General features: G+C 43.3%; 5 protein-coding genes across 5 annotated transcripts in view; 3 read left to right on the plus strand and 2 right to left on the minus strand.

Moving 5' to 3' along the window:
* rngtt (RNA guanylyltransferase and 5'-phosphatase) overlaps positions 1–4,598 on the minus strand; it is a 48,457-nt gene extending 43,859 nt beyond the window's left edge. Inside the window, exons 1-2 of the mRNA XM_086101134.1 lie at positions 4,450–4,598; positions 3,935–4,036 (exon numbers count right to left, since the gene is read on the minus strand). The gene's annotated coding sequence lies outside the window, so the exon portion shown is untranslated. The remainder of the gene's footprint in view (positions 1–3,934; positions 4,037–4,449) is intronic.
* matn3a (matrilin 3a) lies at positions 43–1,701 on the plus strand. Its single transcript, XM_086101139.1, is given in 4 exon segments — positions 43–643; positions 932–1,057; positions 1,179–1,277; positions 1,646–1,701. Coding segments are annotated over 4 exon segments (882 nt in total).
* Positions 4,257–5,403, plus strand: ttc32 (tetratricopeptide repeat domain 32). The gene is made up of 3 exons (XM_086101138.1): positions 4,257–4,377; positions 4,463–4,629; positions 5,114–5,403. Exons 1-3 carry the CDS (start codon positions 4,262–4,264, stop codon positions 5,239–5,241), a joined length of 411 nt encoding a protein of 136 aa, XP_085957264.1. The 5' UTR covers positions 4,257–4,261; the 3' UTR covers positions 5,242–5,403.
* Positions 5,404–6,249: 846 nt separating this feature from the next.
* On the plus strand, positions 6,250–10,517 carry zpax1 (zona pellucida protein AX 1). The gene is made up of 20 exons (XM_086101054.1): positions 6,250–6,266; positions 6,334–6,410; positions 6,493–6,585; positions 6,669–6,793; positions 6,961–7,104; positions 7,178–7,252; positions 7,340–7,501; positions 7,562–7,658; positions 7,727–7,944; positions 8,008–8,164; positions 8,245–8,453; positions 8,525–8,642; positions 8,720–8,919; positions 8,997–9,111; positions 9,299–9,468; positions 9,537–9,631; positions 9,702–9,832; positions 9,891–10,080; positions 10,159–10,300; positions 10,371–10,517. Exons 1-20 carry the CDS (start codon positions 6,250–6,252, stop codon positions 10,515–10,517), a joined length of 2,682 nt encoding a protein of 893 aa, XP_085957180.1.
* Positions 10,518–11,889: 1,372 nt separating this feature from the next.
* LOC147187575 (uncharacterized) lies at positions 11,890–17,753 on the minus strand. The gene is made up of 20 exons (XM_086101055.1): positions 17,741–17,753; positions 17,558–17,644; positions 17,184–17,302; positions 16,979–17,119; positions 16,761–16,820; positions 16,518–16,685; positions 16,271–16,373; positions 15,897–16,117; positions 15,663–15,819; positions 15,269–15,480; positions 15,071–15,185; positions 14,453–14,715; positions 14,159–14,273; positions 13,843–14,012; positions 13,681–13,778; positions 13,259–13,389; positions 12,442–12,631; positions 12,223–12,364; positions 12,047–12,146; positions 11,890–11,982 (listed from the first exon to the last, which is right to left on the minus strand). The coding sequence occupies exons 1-20, from the start codon at positions 17,751–17,753 to the stop codon at positions 11,912–11,914; spliced, it is 2,676 nt and encodes an 891-aa protein (XP_085957181.1). The 3' UTR covers positions 11,890–11,911.
* Positions 17,754–19,738: the final 1,985 nt, after the last annotated feature.

Below are 19,738 nucleotides of genomic sequence, written 5' to 3' on the forward strand. Positions count from 1 at the left end.
CTGCGCTAAGAACTGGCACGTAGTAATACTGAGATAGCCTTAATGCTGTTGTGTTGATCACCAGAGTCACCAGAGTCTCGGTGCACACGCCGCCTCTTGGACCTGGTCTTCATCATTGACAGCTCGCGTAGCATCCGCATCAGCGATTTTGAGAAGGTCAAGACGTTCCTGGCGCTCATGGTCGACACTCTGGCGGTTGGCTCGGACGCCACCAGAGTGGCCGTGGTCAACTACGCCAGCACAGTCAAGATCGAGTTCCTGCTCAAAGACCACTTCAACAAGCCTGACATGAAGAAAGCTATCTCCCGCATCGAGCCGCTGGCCGCAGGCACCATGACGGGCATGGCCATCAAGACGGCTGTGAACGAAGCCTTCACCGAGGAGTCCGGAGCCCGGCCTCACTCTCGGAACATTGCCAAAGTGGCCATCATCGTGACGGATGGGAGGCCTCAGGACCACGTGGAGCAGATCTCCGCCGCGGCTCGCGCCGACGGCATCGAGATCTACGCTGTCGGGGTGGACCGTGCGGACATGGAGTCTCTGAAGCAGATGGCCAGCTTGCCTCTGGAGGACCACGTCTTCTATGTGGAGACCTACGGTGTTATTGAGAAGCTCACCTCCAAGTTTCGGGAGACCCTGTGTGGTAGGACGACGATGGCCCGCGAGACCTTCTTGTACCATTTAACCTTGGTTCTAGTCGCACGACTGGAGGCACCTACAGTCTAACGGGGGTGTTCCATGCTTCGGATCGTTTGATAATAAATTTTAAGGAAAAGAAAATTCTGAACCCCGACATGGACTGCAGATGTCAGCACTAGAACCTGATTAAATCTGACTGTAATAATCTTTCCACTATTTTACGCTTTTATACTACAACATCCTCGTGTATGCATGCTGGCAAATGAATCCACCCTTTAACCTCCCGGCCTAGGTCTGGACCCCTGCGCCACTGGAAATGACTGCGAGCACATTTGTGTCAACAACATTGACTCTTATTACTGCAAGTGCCGCGCCGGTTATATCCTGAATGCCGACCGGAAAACATGTTCCCAGAAACGTAAGTGCAAGGGAACATTAACCTGACCGCGCTAATATCATAACACCGTTCATGTGTCCGTTGAATATGACTCCACGTGCATGAACTAACACCGTGACATGTTGTCTTTACTGTGATGAAGAGGTGAAGGTAGAGGTGGTGGTGGATCCTTGCAAGTGTGAAGCCAGACTGGCTTTCCAGAAGCAGACGCAGGTGGTCTTGCAGCAGCTTACTACCACGCATATCCTTCATGTTATAAATAGCACATACTGCACTGAGCAAGCCTACTCACCCACCGGCTCCAACATTAGGTCGACATCCTGTGGTGTCTGTCACATATATGGACAGACCATGGATGGATGGATGGATGGTCATATTGTTGAGCAACAAACAATGCATGTATGATGGCGAGATGATGGATGTAAATAACATTTGGACAGATGGAAGGGCGGACGGAGGATGGATAAATAAATAGATGTATCTAATGAAGCGGACATTAATCCTGTCCGTCAGATTGTCACCGAGTGACTGTTTGACATTTTACTCTATTGGCAAAGAGTATACCGGTAAACGTACTTGCAGATATCCCTCCTTAACTTTGGAGGCCACTTGCTGATTTCGCCCCGAGAATTGGGCGCCTTGAGGAGGCACTGGGCCGTGTGTGACGCTCAACATGGGGGTGAGTGTTGACGCTCGGCTGACGCGACCGTGCAGTCAAAACACCCTCGCGGCGACCACACAGCGCGACCCTTTTCATTTATTTGCACAGGCTGCCAGTGGGTGTCGGAGACATGGACTGCTGCAACGCGCACATGTGCTGTTCCATTGCTGCTGGATGGATGTCAAGCCTGCAATAGACTGTCATGGGCCACAGAATAACTGATCGCATCTACAGTGACTTCTACTCTCTTCAACAACTGCGTCCGTCATTCATCTTGACTGAAACACCACAGACAAGTCAAATCTGGACTATATTTTGTGACTTCAACTGCATACGAGTGCATATTTTGTATACAGTATATACTGTATTATGTTTTTTTTTCTGATTTCGTTTAAAATATCATGAAAATGTAGTACATTGTGTTGTATAAATTTGCATTGAAACTACATAACTGTTAATGCGAACATTATTTTTTAAAAATATATATTACAGCTGATCGCTTGACATCATGAGTTTGAATAAAAAACGATGAGCTCACCATATTTATAATGTGTCTATTTAAATCATGAAAATTGATATTTATTTGAACTTCAGATATGCCGCTGCTCAAGAGAAGAGGCCCATGCTTTATGTCATAGAATTGGAAACACTAATAGTTACCATACAGTAGTACAAATTTTAGTCATAATTTGATGCCTTAATATGTGATGATGAATTCATCTGACAAGACCCAAAGTATATTTACTGCTTTGGATGTTACTGCAAGCAATATTCAGGGGTCAAAGGTGACCCCTGGGACAGGTTGGCTTGTTTGCCAGACAGCGAGTCAGACACAGAGTGTCTTCTGTGTGCACCGTCGCGAGTCAACATTTACCTCCAGTCGACTCGCGTCTCCTCTTTTACTAGACAGCTGCTTTATGTTTGTTTGCAACCTTGCCGGGTTAGCACACACACGGAAGGCGAAGCCGACGCTGCCGTGTCAGTGGGAGAAAGAAGACGAATGTAACTGACACATTACTGTGAGGTGGAAAAAACGTGTAAAGATTCCAGCCGACGTATGCCTATGAAGGAAGGAGTAGACTAACATACGAAAAAAAATTAAAATAAAATACATTTGGGATTTTAGAATCCGGAAGCAGAATCAATAATGTAATCAAAATTGATACATTTTCATCAATACATCCCTAAAAACATGCACATAGAGAAATTCATGTTATCCTCAGTTTCATACTATTTATGCATAAAGTAAACTCCAGTCTCCCTCACGGGGAATGCCCTTGGAAGACTGACTGAAGGCGGGTGATGGATGGTTGTTCAGGTGTGCACTTGGACTTGAACACTTTGTGTCAAGTCTCTCAGCCGGTAAACCGCATACCGCAGCACAGAGAGACATTGAAGACATTGTCAGTTCCTGAGCTGCACGCCGGACGTTTACTTCAAGTTCACGTGGAGGTTTTTATGTCTTTCAAGTAAACCCTTTGCTTAAATCGAAGTTGAGCCAGAACAAAACAGGTCATTGTAAGGGTGATGATTGAAAGGAAAAGAAATTCCATCCATCCATCCATTCAACTATTATATGAGGGAAAACACAGATAAACTATAAACACTGAGCAAAAAGTAGCAGGGTTTATTCCACTTTAAATTAGTTTGAATAGATTTTGAATGGTATTTTGGTGCAAACACGAATTACGGCAAAATCAAATACAGTACTTCCTCTTTCATTGTATGGGCTTCAAATGTTGCTATTGCAACTAAGCAAGGATGAATAAAAAAATACTACTTTATGAATATGTGGATCAACCTACATGCATGCGTTTAGCACATTATTGCCCTTTTCACATAAAAATAAATATGCATTACCTTCCAGGACAGAGTTAAACGTGACTATTTGGGTTTGACACAGTGCGGGGATAAATGAGGCACAAAAAGGGCACGCATGCATGGCCACCGGATGACCTCTGCATGGTTGAGGTACCACTTTCCCCCTGACAGCTGTGTCCTTCACTATGAAAATTGTTTGAGAATGTCTCACAACTGCAATAAAAACAAAACTAAACTTGAATAGTTCTTTGTCTAGATGTCCCTGAACGATTCACTGGCAACCAGTCTAGAGTGTGGTCTGCATTTTGGACAAAGTGAGCTGGGATGGGCTCCTACTCACCTGCAACCCAAATGGCCCCTAGTTTCAGCTGTCGGAAAATGGATATTTAGAAACTAAACTGAACAAGTTTACTGACCGTGCAGCGGTTCACTTGCGTGACGTCCATGTAGGGAGTGTGGGTTCAGTTTCCACTCAGTGATGGTGTGAAAGTGAGTCAGATGGGATAAGCTCCAGCTTCCTGCAACAGAATCAAGCATCAAGCAGGAAAGAAAATGGATACAACGACATGGGGGGGGGGGGGTACATAAGCATCAAAAGCTGTGACATTTGCACGCGCAGTAAACAAATATCGCTTAATATTCAGCACAGCGTGTGAAGAGATGTTTTTCCGTAGTCGTCACAAGTAGCCGCGCCCATTACAAACGGAACTGAACCCTATTGGGGAACGTCACTTCTGGTCGTAATGGAGGCCGAGTGTGTACAAATATTTCAAAATGCTAACATAGAATTTGAAAAACAGAATTTCAAAACAGCTGAAGAGCTTTACAACAAGTTCATTTCATCCTGCGCACATTACAGGTTGTTGTTCGTTATCTTATAAGGCTTGTTACGGTTTGTGGCACTTTGCAATCAAGAGTAAGACGCTGTCACCTTGTTTTCACAGGGAGGGTGAAGGCTCTCGTTTGGCGACTGCTTACAACAACCGCGGCCAAATAAAATACTTTCGGGTGGATTTTGACGAAGCTGTCGAGGATTACTCCTCGGCAATAAAGGCTGACGGCAAGTTTGCAGTAGCGTTCTACAACAGAGGATTAATTCATTATAGACTGGGTAAGGACAGACACCTCAGTCCAAGATTACTTCCGGCTTCCGGCCTTCAAAATAAATTATCCTTAAAGCTATTTGTTGTAAACTCAAACTATATTTCAACACTGTCTCCTTGATAACATTGTCCGAACGTCGTAAATGACCCTCTCCTTTCTAATTAAACACCCTGCATTCTACTGTTGTTAAAAATGCAGTTCGATTAAAATAACCTCAACCTATCTACGAAAGATTCTATTTATTGATATGTTTATGTCTTGAGGCTGAAGAATATTTGCGTGAATTATAATACTGCATAAAAATAAAATATAGGTTTACATTTTTAAACTACTTGCATATGACTCCAACACTGTTGACTTCTCGAGGACACTAGATGGTGGTGTGCATTTATAAATCCAAAGCCCATGTGGGAAACTGCAAATGCTGACTCAACAAGCCACTGTGAGACCTTTGAAAACCATCACCTTCCTCTACTCTTAATATCTTACAGGTTTTTTTGAGGATGCCGTTAGGGATTTCCAACAAGCTTTAAAACTCAATGAAGCCTTTGCGGATGCCAAAGTTGGTCTTCGACGAACTCTGCTGGACCAACAGGACAAGACGAACAGAGGCTACTGATGTCTGTGAACATTTGTGTCCACCCTCTGTTGAACTCATCAATGTAGTATTGAATTGTCAGTTGTTTTGCCTCCATAAACCCATTTCTATGGTTCACAATGGTTGCACATTTTTGAAACATTAACCATCATACTGTATGAAATAAATTTCTATGCAGTTTAATCGTTTGGATCACAATGATTTTGTCTCAACACACATGCCACATACACGAGAGTTTTAATAAGCCTTATCTATATTTTAACGAAACACTGATTCAATTGTTTATTATCATTCAAGGAATAATGGATTATATTTTGAACCCAGGGATGGGTTTAATTTAAAACTTGACTTGTGAGGCAGATGTGCTACTTTTGGTGCAATGTTAAATAATGGTCTTGAGTGAAAAAAAATAGTGTGTTGAATTCATTAAATTTGATTTCATCGAGTCACTGCACAAAATGAAATCATCTCGATCCAGGTATCTTTTTTTAGTAGCTGTATAGTCAACCTAAAAATTACCTAGAACCAGATTATTTTACTATGTGCAACCACTTGACGAAATTGAGTAAATTCAACAAAAACCTTTTCAGGGTACCAGATAGTTGAGTTGGTAACTACTAAAAGCACCTTCAATTTGCATGATTTGCCTTCTTAATGTGCTGTGCTCTTTGGATGAGTGAGTAGCTTAAAGGTTAATAATGAGAACGCGAATGAGAAACATTTCCTGCATTTTTTACTCTGTAATTTATGTAATTTAATGTAAATATATAGATTAGCTTTTGTGTGGGTGAGTGTTGGTGTGGCGGGGACTTGATTACTGATGCAGAGCACCTGTTGCATCACAAATATCCGTGATATATAGCAAGTGATGACGCCTAAATGAAGTAGTCAGCCCCTTCTTCACTTCAAAGTTGGTGGGGCATGCTGGGCTTCGTGTGCCAATCTCTGCAAGTGGTTCCATTCCTGTGAGGTTTTCATATCTTTTTTTGGGTGGGGTGGTGTGGCTCCACTCTGACTGATTGCAATACGATGAATTCAGAGAATGTGTAAGTATATCTGGTTTCTTTTTCCTCACTGTGGTTTTGTGTCTAATGGCCTTACTTGTTTTCAAAGACTGATACGTAGCCTGCTGGCTGTGGTAATTGCCTTGAGTCAAGCAAAGCCAAATGCTAAGAGCCATACAGACCCAAGTGAGATTTCTTTTCTTTATATTTTTTTGTTTGTTTCAATTGCATTATGTGAACTATTTCTAAGCAGCGTCTTTCCCAACAGGTGGTTTAAAAGCTGACTGTGTGGGTAATCTGATGAGGCTCTCTTTGGATAAAGCCCTGGCTGTAGGGAACCAACTAGAAGTGGAGGCCATCAGTAAGTTTAACTCTTAAAAGGGCTCAGATGTGGCGCCCCCCCCCCCCCCCCCAAAAAAAAATCATTTCCTCCTCTTTAACCAGATGGTACCCGACACATCGTGCTAACACCCGTCTTGGCTGCTCAGTGTGGCTACAGCATGGAGTCTGACCCGTGGGGCAACACCAGAATCTACACATCACTGATGGGCTGCTATGTGAACAACAAAGTATTGCTAGCTCAAAACTATAGCTTTTTAGCAAATCTGTTTATTGCACAAAAGTTCAGTCTTGGTTTAATCCTTGGATATTGTCGATGGCTATCGGGTGTCACCTTTTTGTTTTAATTCTTTGAAGTGACTGTTTGGTCCTCCTACTCGGACTCTCGTCCTTGTAGGATGATGCAACCTTCACTGTTGGCCTCAGACTGCAAATGTACAGCAATAAACCCTCGGATGTGGTCACCCATAACGTAATGAGGACTTGCAGCTACACCCGCTGGGCCACCAGAGAGATTCTTTGTGACAGAACCTACATGGAAGTAGGTGGCTTTTGCCCACTTGACATTTTTATCCAAATGTTTGTACTTAACATTTTGGTTTCCCCCTCTTTAGGTGTCTAACTACATGCCCCCACCTGTTAAGGATACCCAGGGTGATGACGAATATTTGAGGAATGCTGTCCCTAGTGTATGTGGATTAAAATGATACGAAAGGGCTGGTGCACCTTGCATTGCAATTGAATCAAATCTTTTTTTTTTTTTAAATTATAAATAGGCCGCTGATGAGTCTGGTATCTGGAAGATGACCTTCTACACGCCTGAGCCAGTAGTGATGATGAAGGGTGAGGCTGAACAGGCTGGCTACCAAGCCATGACCACTGCACACCGCCTTGTTGTACGAAGCCCCTACAGTACAGCAGAAACTTATCCTGAAGATGTAAGCGACAAATCTTAATTTATACCATCAACTGAAGTATAACTGAAATGCCAATTTTAGGTGGCCGGAGTCCCAATGGAGGTTTTCAAGGTTAGCACCTACCACACGTCACCTAAAGGTGTCACAGTCATGAACATGGTGGCCGCTTGCCCTACAGGTGAGTTTCTTTAAAACCCAAACACTCACCCAGACCACCGATTTTTCATTTTGTTTGTTTTCTGACAGGTGGCGTGCTCTTTACTGAAGACGCGATTTCTTGGCACGTCCCCCGCCGTGTGACTCCCCTTCTGGATGGCAGCGTGAAGATTCTAGAGATGTACATGGGCATCAATGGACAGCGTCTGGATCGGCGTCAGATGGCCGCACGTGGCTACGCTTTGTCCGCTACAGACTTTCACATTGTTGTTGAGATCCCCGTGGGTTCTCCTGATGGCTACAACAAGGTTAGCGTTCGGTATGCGGCTTGTCCGCCATGACTTATTTAAAACTGCCATACATGATTACAGAGCCATGCCCCAGATTACCAGTACCACATCACCTACACAGTCGAGCCCATGCTTGAAGTCATGTGGCGGGCTGAGCGAAGCCACGAAGATACCAGATATAAAATCCTGTTCCCAATCACCACACCTCTTATGCCCAGGCCACCCCAAGCTGTTGACTGTAAGTCAAGTTGACCTAAAGGTTAAATGTTTCATTAGGGTTCTGTTAAGGGTATCCTCTTGACAAGTGACTCTTTTTAGTTACTAATGCAGAGGAGAGATTGTTCGGCATCCACTTGGGCACCTTCCTGGATGATGTGGAGCTGAAGAACATCACGTTCTCTACTGGCACATCCACTCTGGAAGAGTGCGTCGCAAAAGGCTTCACTGTACAAGAGCACAGACATCCTGGTGGTCTGAAGAGCTTCTCTCTGAAAGTTCCCTTTGTTGCCACTGAAGTCCTCAAACATGTATGTGACTTACTTGGCGTTTCTACAATGGTGACGTGTGTAAATGAAACCGGATTCTCATCAATCTGTAGAATCCTGAGCCCTTGGTGACGACCTACACACTTGCTCTAGTCTTTGGGTTCTTGATTCAGCCAGAAGAAACGGCTTTTGCTCATCCCGTGGAATTTACTGCCTCTCTGCAGGATGTTGGTAAGATGTGTACCACATTTGAACACAGCCTTGCATTTATAACGGTGTTAATTTATTTTTTCTTTCTTCGCCTTAAGTACTCCCCACCATCAAAGGCACTTGTGATCAGCATTTGTTCTACATTGAAGTGACATTTGGAAATCAAGGCAAAAACTTTGAGACTCTTATTGAATACAAGCCACTGACCCCTGAGCTGGAACAAGAGTTCAGATTGCAAGAGAATGAGACTCACCTTACCCTTATGATTCCTTTTACTGCCAAACAGACAACATTTGAGGTGGGGTTTAGGAATATAACAAATGACTTGGAACTGCCTTTAACTTTTTTTTTGTTTTTTCCCTCCCCATCACACAGCGCGTAACCGCCGATTCAATCAGGGCAAGACTTGACATACTACTTTGGGAGATGACCAATAATTGGATGCTTGCTGATTTCTTCCTGTCTTGCAACTTCCCCTTGAGAACTACAAGTAAGAAATGCTTTCTTTTGAAACTAGAAATATCAAATGACAGGCTGATAATTTCATACATGGGCTCACATGACTTGAATGGGGTTTTTTTTTTTTTTTTTTTTTTTTTTTAAATGTCAAGAAGGCAAACCTTGATGCAGTGGAAAAGTTGGCTGAACTTGGTGACATTCTTGCCTCCTGTCCTCAGTGTGCTATCCCAATGGAACAATCACGGCTCTGGCTGCCAAAGTGGAGTCTGTTCCCAACCTCATCCCCGGTTGGCTCACCCTCAAGGACAAGTCCTGTAAGCCATTCTTCAGTGATGACCGCTTTGCCTATTTCTCATTCGGCGTTGATAGCTGTGGAACCACAAGAACTGTAAGTTGTTGGTTTTAAATATAAAACTGTGGAGGAAAGGATAAAGTGGTAACTTTCTTTTTCTCCAGTTCTTTGACAACTACATGCTGTACCAGAATGAGATTGGCCACTATTATACCAACAGAGGCAATACCTACGCATCACCTAATGATCCTGAGTATAGGCAAGTCTTCATCCTGATTGATCATATATAATGAATTATTACTTCAGCTGCATCCTTCCCTTCTATATAGGCAAACTGTGTCCTGCTACTACATGATAAATGACACTCGGACTGTTAAGTTCGGCTACAAATCCCACAGCACTTACCCCTCAGCTGAGATTGGATTGGGACAACTTGATGTCCAAATGAGGCTAGCTCAGGGTAAGAATACTCGGGCGAAAATGTTTAGGACAATGACTAATTTGTTTTTCTGCGTCAGACTCCTCCTACAGTTACTTCTACCAAGCTGAGGATTACCCAGTAGTGACATACCTGAGGCAGCCTCTGTACTTTGAGGTGGAACTGACTCATTCTAATGATCCTTCACTGGAGATCATCTTGGAAAGCTGCTGGGCTACTGCTTATGAAGACTCTAGTTCTCAACCCAGTTGGGATGTCATCGTGAACACGTATGTTTTCCTTGTTTTTTTTATTTTCATTATTCATTGTGCTCCCTACTCATTCAATGCCAATTTTTGAATCGACAGTTGTGAGAACAAAGAGGACAGCCACGTAACAGTCTTTCATCCCGTCATGGCTGATGCCAGGGTCAACATCCCATCCCACTTCAAGCGTTTCTCTATAAACATGTTCACCTTTACCAAAGATGATGCGATTCTTAAAGATGAGGTACAAGGTTTTTACAGCCTCTAGATTAAAACAATCCTGTACAGCATACTAATGTGGTTTTAAATTTTAGATCTACATCCACTGTAAAGCAATGGTATGTGACATAAACGACACATCGGAAGATATCTGCAGAGGTCAGTGTCCACGCCGCAGTCCCAGCATTTCTGGATTCCAAGGGATCAAAGGATTGAAAAGTGAGTCTTTATCGATCGAATGATTCCATGACATTTACTAACGTTAATCTCTTCCCAGCACAAATAAGCGCAGACTCAAGACAGCCAAGAAGGATCTCAACTGGTCCTGTTCATCTCTTTAGCTCTAAATAAAGATTCTTAAACAAAGTTGTATCGCAATGCTCCATTTTCTTCACGGGACTGCAATGGATTCAAAATAGTGAGCATGCTTGTTTAATTTTTTTTTTGCCACGACTAAATTATAAAGTCTTAATTGTCTAAATTGAGTGGAATGTGCTGCATGAGAATTCAGTCAAAACTTTGCAGTGATTACATGGACAAAATGAATAAAGGAATATGGCAAATGTTTACCCTACAAAAATCTGCTTTTCAATTGTGGTGCAACAATTAAACCAGTGGTTAACCTGGGTTTGATAGCCTCTACCATAAAAAAAGTCTTTAATTTGTAAAATCACAAGTGTTTGAATGTGCATATAAACTGGTTGGGTTCGGTACCTCTAACAAGGTTAACCACTGAATTGAACTCATGAAATGGGCCTGCACCAAAAAAAAATTGAACCTTAGGAAAGTTTGAAAATTTGACGGTGGGTGTACCATGCTTTTTAATTGCCGTAATAGAACAGTATACCATTAAAGTAGGGGGATGTAGTGTTTATTTCTGGCTCATGTATTTTATTTACAAAAGTGCCATTTGTAAGCCCCCCCCCCCTCCAAGGTGGAAAATGCTTTTGTTCCTGGGTGGATGGTTAACAGAAAATGGAAGCACTGCCATAAGGCTTGTTTAACCAAGCTGTCATCTAATAAGCATATAGGTGTCTCCAAAATTGTAATCAGTCAGCGTGCTCTTTGGTGACATGGTGTGTACAATGCTAAACATGAACCAGATGAAACACTGCCTTGGTCCTGCTGGCACCTGCACCCAGACTTCAGTACCTCTTAACATTACCTACCTAATCTTTGCAATTGTGATCATGCTGAATCATGTGCAAACTTTTTCCCCATGTTGATCTTACTATCATTGTCATATGTGGATGCAGATGTGTGTAGACAGGTCACATTCAGAGAATATACAAGACAAAAGGTTTCTCCCTTCCATTACGGTTTTATCCTATATGCTGATCATATGTGATCACCAAGTGTGGTGCAATTGTCTGATTCATATACTGTACATCTTGCATATAATACAAAACTATAAACATGTCTAACATATTGGCCAATATAAAGCCCCCCCCAATATAGAGTTAACATTTGACTGACACCAATAAAAAAAAAAAAAAAAAAAGATCCTCCTTGAAGGTAATTTACAGAGGAACTTTGTTCCTCCATTAAAGGGGAGGGGGAAGAAAAAAAAAGATCTCAAAGTGTTTGATATAGAACAAGTCCACCACTGCAATGTCATGTTTAAAAGTCACTTTTATTAATTTAGATAGATGCATCCAGAAGACACTGATGTGACGTCTTGCACATTTGAAGCGGCTCTCTTTTGAACTAGAACAGAAAGGTTTTTATTTATTTATTTTTTAAAGCATAAAAATAAAAATTGTGGCCCCACCTTTCATCCTGTTGTCTTGACTGTAACACCGCCTCTTCTTACATGCGTCACTCAGGCGAATTCGGGAGTCACAAATCACCACGTCGCAGTGGATATAGAGCTGCAATGACAAACTGGTAAGTCTCAATGAATTCTGCATTCTGGGGCGGGGGAATTAAAAGAAAAAATATATATACCTGCTTAGTCAAGTTGTCCTGGTCTTGAGCAAAGGCAAACATGTTGACCTCAAAGCGCTTTACGTGGGATGGATACTCCACTCCGGCATTTTTCCACACCGGATGGAAGACGACCTGGTTTGGGTCTACTGGGTTTGGACAGCTGTAGGGCACAAGATTCATAAACAGTGGCCCCGTCCAACAACCCGAGCAGATCTACCAGCTTTAAATCTTTTATACCCATTTATGATCAGATTCCATCGGGGCTGGGATCTTCTGTCCATGTCGACCGTGGCCCAGCAGGTCTCCAGCTCCAGTGACACTTTGGGGTTGGTCGATCTCAGGAGCGCCACCTCAAAATACAACGGCTGTTGCAGGTACTTTGAGACGGGGTAGTTGGCGGAGCCATAAAATGCACTGTAGGATTCATCTGTCATACAAAGTCAGAGATCATGTTGGCAAGCAACCAAGATTTATGGGCACTTTTTTTTTTTTTTACATAAAGCATGAGGTCAAGTGATTTGTTTTTAAAGATTGCCTCTTGTATCCCAATTTCAACTTCATAAAGCATCAGCCAAGTGGTTCATTCTTAAATTGCCAATAGGAGCCTTTAAGTTTTAAACCATGAAGGCAAGTTTGATTTTTTTTCCCCAGATCACCTCTGGGTATCTTAATTTTAAGAGGTAGCTACACATAACATCAATATGTTATCCTTTCTGCATTTTCACAAAATTAAAACATTTGACAATCACAAGTATGCTTCTTCATGGACACTCCACTTGCATCAGGACCAAATGTTGCAGTGACATGTCCAAGACTGTTTGGCAGAGATTTGCTCTCAGTGCTACTCTAGTGTAGTTCATGTCCTGTGTACTCACCATTTATAGACAAGTTCAATGTGACCACAGGAACATGAAGGATAGGTCACCAAAGTGCGCCGGTCGCTTTAACTTGCCAAAGCGCATCATCATTTGATCGCTTCAAACAATCCGAGGAGAATCTAATTTTTGACATTGCCAAGAATTCTTATTCTGAGGTTGAATGAGTGGCCGCATACCTATAGCAAGCCTCAACACCACTTGCAGCGCACCCCTTCCATTTTCTGCATACGGATCACTCCTGCGAGGTCTGGTGTGGAAGGTCACTGAGCGACTCGTGTTGACGTCATAGTAACATGAAATCCTTAAGCTTGAAGGGAAAAAAAAAAGGGGGTTGGGGAGACAGTCAACTGCTTACCCGTGAAGTGATCTTCGGCTTTTTATATTTACAATGACCTAAAATGCAGCCAGTTTTAATGACTTCAGGTTGTAATTTTTCTTAATGGTCACTTTGGCAAGCTTTAACATGTTGTGCACCAGTCAAGGTTACCGCAAAACTGCCCATAAGTCAATTTCATGTGCATGAGGGTTGCAGTATAGAATATTCCAGTGTTGTATAATACAATTCACTCAAATTAAAGAGGCGAGTCTTGCAACTTACTCATATTCTGGTTCTTCATGCGAGGCATTATTTGTAGGCAGTTCAGCTTGGTGTGGCAAGGAGATTTCATTCTCATAGAGCATCGAATTTGACACGAACTTTGAGGGTGCACAGAAAGAACTCAGATCAGTGTTCTGCGGTACGGGTGAGTCAGGATCTTACCTTCCTGGTGGTCCCGCAGGTGTTGCCAGTGAAGACAAAATAGGCGAAGCGTTTGTTGCTGTAGACCGGCCCACAGGTCGGGTCAAGCAGGGTCAGCTCACTGGGGTTCAGGCTGGGGACCGACTCCAGTTTGATGGCAAGCGCCGTCATGGTGCCGTTGGGTAAACATTCTGAAACAACGGTAACCGTCAGCGATGTTTAGCGACTGAACAAAGGGACGAGCATATTCAATGGCCGTCTCAAATCATTCACCACAAAAAAAATTAAGGGTTTGCAATCAATGTTACGAGATAAAGCTTCAGTGCTCGAAACAAACCTGTTAGTGTTGAAGGAAAGCGACAAGTCAGAGTGAAGTCATTTATGTTGAGATTGGTCTCTGGATTTATCAAAGATATGTCAAGTCTGCTCCGTATAGATGATCCCTCAATAGCCTGGGGGGGGGGGGAGCCCAGGAGAGAAAGAGAAAAAAAAAAACTTGCCGGAAACGTTTCGGAACAACTCTTAATCATATTCATCTTCCAACTTTGTGAACCAATACTCATGTTAAAGGTGTGTATAAAAAAAAATAAATAAATAAAAATAAAAAAATCGACTCAGGTTCTGTACATACCTCGTAGACAACATCATGAGATGAAAGCGGCACCACTATGCTGAAGTGCGTTCCGTTGGTGGTGAAGCTGTACTCCAGAGCCAGGCTGTGGGTCAAAGCGCGTGCCCCCAGACGAGTGTGGAAGTTGTGGCCTTCTGCTCCGAATTGCACAAGAATGTAGAAGTTCGTGGCATCACAGCCGCCAGTAGCGAATGCTTGGCCTGAGGGTGGCCTTGGAACTGAAAATCGATTTCCAATATGGTTTATAGTGAGAAAAATGTGTGCTTACTCTTAACAATTAAGATGAGATGACATTTGTTGGCCCATGAGTGGCATCCACATGTTTTGATTGGAGCGAAATTACTCTGGTCACTCAATACATCAGAATAACGTCCATTTTTAAAAAATCTACTGCACACAATATGGCAAATATTCTCAAAATTATATTGTCATTTTACTCACTTCTGAGCTCAAGAACAACAACTCAACTCAGAAATGTTTGCATTATAATTGCACTGTGTTAAAGAGGGATGTGAATTTTTGGCCACATCACCAGAGCCCACATTAGTAGTACTGCGCCAACAGAATAGTAACTATAAGGGAAGTTATGCTTGATCATTTTTAACACAATTCACTCACCTACTTCAGCCAATTTAGCTTCCAAATGAGCAGTGTGACAAAATGGCATGAACTTGTGCAAGACTGCCAGGCCAAAAGTCAAGCGCAGAGAGTAGACCGTAACCTCTGCTTCTGTCTGGTATAAAACAGATTAAATTACAATTAAAATTTGTTTTTTTTCCCCCCAGATTTTCACTGTATAAAGAGCATATGGCTGACCATCTTTTGGACGACGCGGTCCGCAAAGGGAACTTTGAGCGAAATGAACTTTAGTCTGCTGCTCTGTGAGCGGCGCTCCTGCACGTTGAAGCCTCGCTTATTGCAGTCGTGGACGGACAGGATCTCGTCGCCGAAGGTGATGTTGACAAGAGCCACGTCATACGCAAAAGGCCCGATCAGGATTTTGAACATCTTCTCCTCTGGAACAGTTTCTGGAAGGGGGGAGAGAGAAAGGAGCTCCTCCCCATTTATGATGCATGTAAAGTAATATCTCCCAACCTTTGAGATCACTGACAATCTTTAGTTGAGGTTATTCTGTTGCATGAAATTCAGCTCCCATTCCATTTTAGCGGATGATAAAAAAAAAAATTTAATTAGGGGTCATGAGACTCACTGTCTTGGACTTTTAAGGGTTGAAGCGCTGGCGGAGTCACGATTGGGAAGAGTACTTTGTATCTCGTGTCCTCATTGGTGGCCTCCTCAATCCACAGCAACTCAAGCATGGGCTCAATCACGTAACAGACCAAATACTGATTATTCTGGACAAGACTCTGGAAAAATTAACCACTTTTAGCAAAAAAGAAAAAAGAATAAATCCTCCTTTCAAAGTGGTTTCTTTGAGTCTGACCATGAAGAAGCCGTCAGGAGAGCCAATGGGAATTCGGACCACGATGTACATGTTGTCAACACTTATGTTGTAACGGCGGGTCGAGACCTCGTTGGCGTCCAGCCTCCTTCCATCCACACCCACGTGCACCTCCACAAGTCTGAACTGGTTGGATGAAATGACGGGGTCGATGCGTGCGGGCAGGAACCAGCTGATCATCTTCTCCGTGAAGTAAACGCTCCCTAGAATACACGCAGACAACGGCAGAGTTGCGCAATCATCAAATTCCCATTCACAAAAGTATAGACTAATTTTTCTCTTTAATAATGTATAAGCCGTACATTAGTCACATGAATTTCAAAGCTTTCGCCCTTCGAGTGGATCTCATTCAGTACCTTCTATCAGCGGACAAGCAGCTGCTACATCGATCTGGCTTCTGAACCACTTTTTTCCAAAGATGGCGGAGGCTTGCAGCACAGACATGGGAACTCCTGCTACCTGAAGATGTAAACGTTGACTTTAAATATATACAATTAATATTGCCTTTGTCCAATACGATCTTGAGGGGGCATTTGGCCACTTGCTGTTGTCTGAAAACATCAATGCCTACGAGGGTCAAAATTGAGCCCCAAATCAACTCACGTGCTGTATGTACGTCTCAGCCGCAGCGTTGGAACTCCGCAGGATGAGCCTCGTGGCGGTGTTGGCGATTCCGTAGCCAGCCTGGTGGGCCTCCTGCGGAGTCATCTTTTTCTCCTCGGGTGTGAAGAACACCAGCGATGACATTTTGAATCTAGAGGCGACCAGCCTCTGGAAAAGTGAAACATTGTGACATTTTAAAAGAACGTTCAGTTAGAGGTTCGTACGACAGTGGGGTTGTCTGACCTCGGCAACACCATGCGGTGGCAGGGCGTCGTCATCCGGAGCGACCCTTGTCACGGACATCTGGAAGCGAGAGAGAGCATCCATCTTTACTTCTGCGGTGACATCTCGTGTGCCAGCCTTGAGGCTCACGTGCAGCCAAAGCAACACACATGCACTCTACAAAAGCCATGTTAGTGAGGGGCCCCTTCAATCATTTAAGTTGGCCATCCCCGACTTACCTCCATGTAGTTGCGGTCACAGACTATCTCCCTGGAGGCCTGCGAGCCGTAGGAGCATGTTTCGGCCACCCGGTACACATCATCTTGAGCCATTGAGTTAGAATAGAGCCTGAGATTTAACACCGTTGTGAACCCGTTCCCCTAGAAGGCAAATTAAGTGGTAAAGAGCAATGTACATCACGGCTGAGATTTGCGTTAGGTATACCACGCTTTGAGCAAAACAGTTGTGGAGGGATGCGTAGATCATGATTGTTCCTTGCTTGTGAGTCATACTGAAGCCACATCGCGTTGCCAACCTTTGTGTAAGCTTAACAGCAGAGTGACCTGAAAAGCCAAATTTGACAGTGGTCTTAATCCTACCAAATTCTATTTTCTTTGCATGATGTGCATGCACGCAACAACAAGGCACTCCAAAGGAAGATACGTTTGGGTATGGGAATAACTAGCCACACATAAGCACACTCAGCAATTACCTACAAAAATATCTCAAATGTATTTCCAAATAATTCTCTGAAGCCACTTTGCAGGGCCTTTCAAAACAAAAGCAGCATGTCTCTCAAGACTTGAGCAAGAACTTACCGACAACAACAGAAACTTCAAGAAATTGCCCAGGAAGTGGACGTACATCCACACGCAGGATATTTCCCAGGCATGTTGTGTTAATACCTAAAACAAATGACATACTTAAGTGATAGCATTAAAAGAACATGGGAACGGAGTTACCCCCCCCCCCCCCAAAAAAAAGAGATCAAATTAACTTACGGGGGGAGGACATCACTTGGGGCTCTACATTTCCAAATATAAATAGTAGAAAAAGCCACCTGGAAACAACAGAATTACTTTCAAAGCAGGAAGGCCAAATGAGAAAACAAGGCCAAAGAGGGAGCATTACAAACCCAAGTCCAAACGCAGTAGCCATGACACAAACAGAAGGACCAGATGACCACAATGTGCCTGTTTCTGCAGCTTATAAGAATGTTTGGGGTGCGACCCCGAGACTTTCAGACACAATGAGGAAGTAGCTGGTTGCAAAAATACAACTGCACACAGGTGGATCGCATCAAAACTGATGGACCTAAACACCACACCCCAAGGCCCCGATTGGACGTATGACCGGTGCACGAGCCCTTTAAGACGAGAGCGCAAAGGTCAGAAGGATGTCTTTGGGTTTCTCCAGACACATGAGAACATTCCATGAAAATCATTACTTTTGTCACGTACGTTTCCATTTTCAACGGTTTTTATTGTGAACAACCACATTCACACAAGAAAGTCGGACATTAGCAACTTTCAAGTGAAAGTTCAGGGTCAATCTAAAATGCAGTGGAACGTTTACCGTTGAACTTTGTCAATTCAATACAATAGGTGAGGAAGGGCAGCCAAACAATAAAACCCCCTGATATCATATCTGCCGTCAAGGCCTGAATGACACTTAAACTGCTTGACACCTCACAATGAATCTGAGTGGGGGTCAAAGGCAAGGTTTCAGTTATAGGGCTGAGTTGGGGGTGGCCTCGCCTGAAGTAATTGCTCACATTTGAGGGCTTCACCTGTCTCTGTTAATATGCACGTCAATGTCCTTGTCCTCGATAAACATTCAGAATTGATGATGTGCTTATCAGATCTGAATGAAACTGAAAATGTTTAGGAACTTGACAGACAATGCTGCAAGGAGCATTTTAACATTCGTTAACTGTGCTACAAGTGTAAAAATAAGTCAACCACTGTTAAATATATGAAGCTCACTCTTGATCTTACAGGAGGTAGGCATTTGTTTCTCTGCATCCAACAAAATTCAATGTGGCTCTGCTTAAAGGGAGGAGGTAGTTCATATTGTGTAGATTGAACTGAAGTGCTGAACGACTGGCTCACAGAAACATTTTCAAAGATAGGCGGATCACTAAAAATTCACTTTGTGACTCACTCCTACACTTGATGGATGGGCTGGAACTCCAGAGACATAACTATTTTTATACAGGCCATTAAAAAGTCAATTTTCCATACTATGTCCTCTATAAAAATATAAAATTACGACTTTGCATGTCGAGCCTGGAGATGAGGTCACATGGACAGTGACATCATCCTCGACTGGGTGTTCCCACACATCAGCAAGTCTCTTACTCTCTCACTCTCTTACTCCCTCCAACCCAGCCCCTCCTTGCACACTGTAAAAGGGAGCGAAGAAGCCCCATGTCCCGCTTCCGTCTCTCCTCCGCCTCCCCCCTCATGAAGCCGCTGCTCCTCCTCTCAGTGCACCGAACCAAACATCCGGATAAGAATGTGACCGCAGGCTTGGCACAAAGTTCGATTTGATGGAAAGTGAGCATCTGAATCCTGGTAGGTGGCTTGTGTTGTCACCTGTAATCCTATTGAAAGTCAATAGAATCTGTAATGAGAAAAAAAAAAAAAAAGGAAATCAAGTGGCTTTTATGGAAATGTGCATGCGGACTGTGTTTCCCTCACGGTTTAAAGAAACGCGTAACTAAAGAAGATGAGGTAAAAAAAAAAAAAAAAGAGAAAAGTAGTCTTGAAGTGTATTTTCAGGTCAACTTGTTGCCTCTGGAATGTCAAGCCTCTGCTCATCATCCTGTTGATCTCTCCAAGAAGTGACAGTTCATCCTGCCACTTCTCTTCTGCATCAAGCATTTCCCGTGTGTGTGTGTGTGTGTGTGTGTGTGTGTGTGTGTGTGTGAGCAGTATTGATTTCCCTGCTTCAGAGAACTAATGTATTCTACACTAACACAGCACTCCCCTCTGTAA

Source organism: Hippocampus guttulatus, chromosome 20, assembly GCF_054856545.1.
Source record: "Hippocampus guttulatus isolate MCC_2025c chromosome 20, RoL_Hgut_1.0, whole genome shotgun sequence".
NCBI classification, from domain to species: Eukaryota; Metazoa; Chordata; class Actinopteri; order Syngnathiformes; family Syngnathidae; genus Hippocampus; species Hippocampus guttulatus.

Coding starts and splice junctions, on each gene's coding strand:
- ttc32 (XM_086101138.1), top strand. CDS start 4,262: ATGGAGGCCGAGTGTGTACAAATATTTCAAAATGCTAACATAGAATTT. Junction 4,378..4,462: donor TCATCCTGCGCACATTACAG/GTTGTTGTTCGT, acceptor TTGTTTTCACAG/GGAGGGTGAAGGCTCTCGTT. Junction 4,630..5,113: donor ATTAATTCATTATAGACTGG/GTAAGGACAGAC, acceptor AATATCTTACAG/GTTTTTTTGAGGATGCCGTT.
- zpax1 (XM_086101054.1), top strand. Junction 6,586..6,668: donor ACTAGAAGTGGAGGCCATCA/GTAAGTTTAACT, acceptor CTCTTTAACCAG/ATGGTACCCGACACATCGTG. Junction 10,081..10,158: donor TGGGATGTCATCGTGAACAC/GTATGTTTTCCT, acceptor TTGAATCGACAG/TTGTGAGAACAAAGAGGACA.
- LOC147187575 (XM_086101055.1), bottom strand. Junction 16,118..16,270: donor TGCTTGTCCGCTGATAGAAG/GTACTGAATGAG, acceptor CGTGTATTCTAG/GGAGCGTTTACTTCACGGAG. Junction 11,983..12,046: donor TCAAGACAACAGGATGAAAG/GTGGGGCCACAA, acceptor TTTCTGTTCTAG/TTCAAAAGAGAGCCGCTTCA.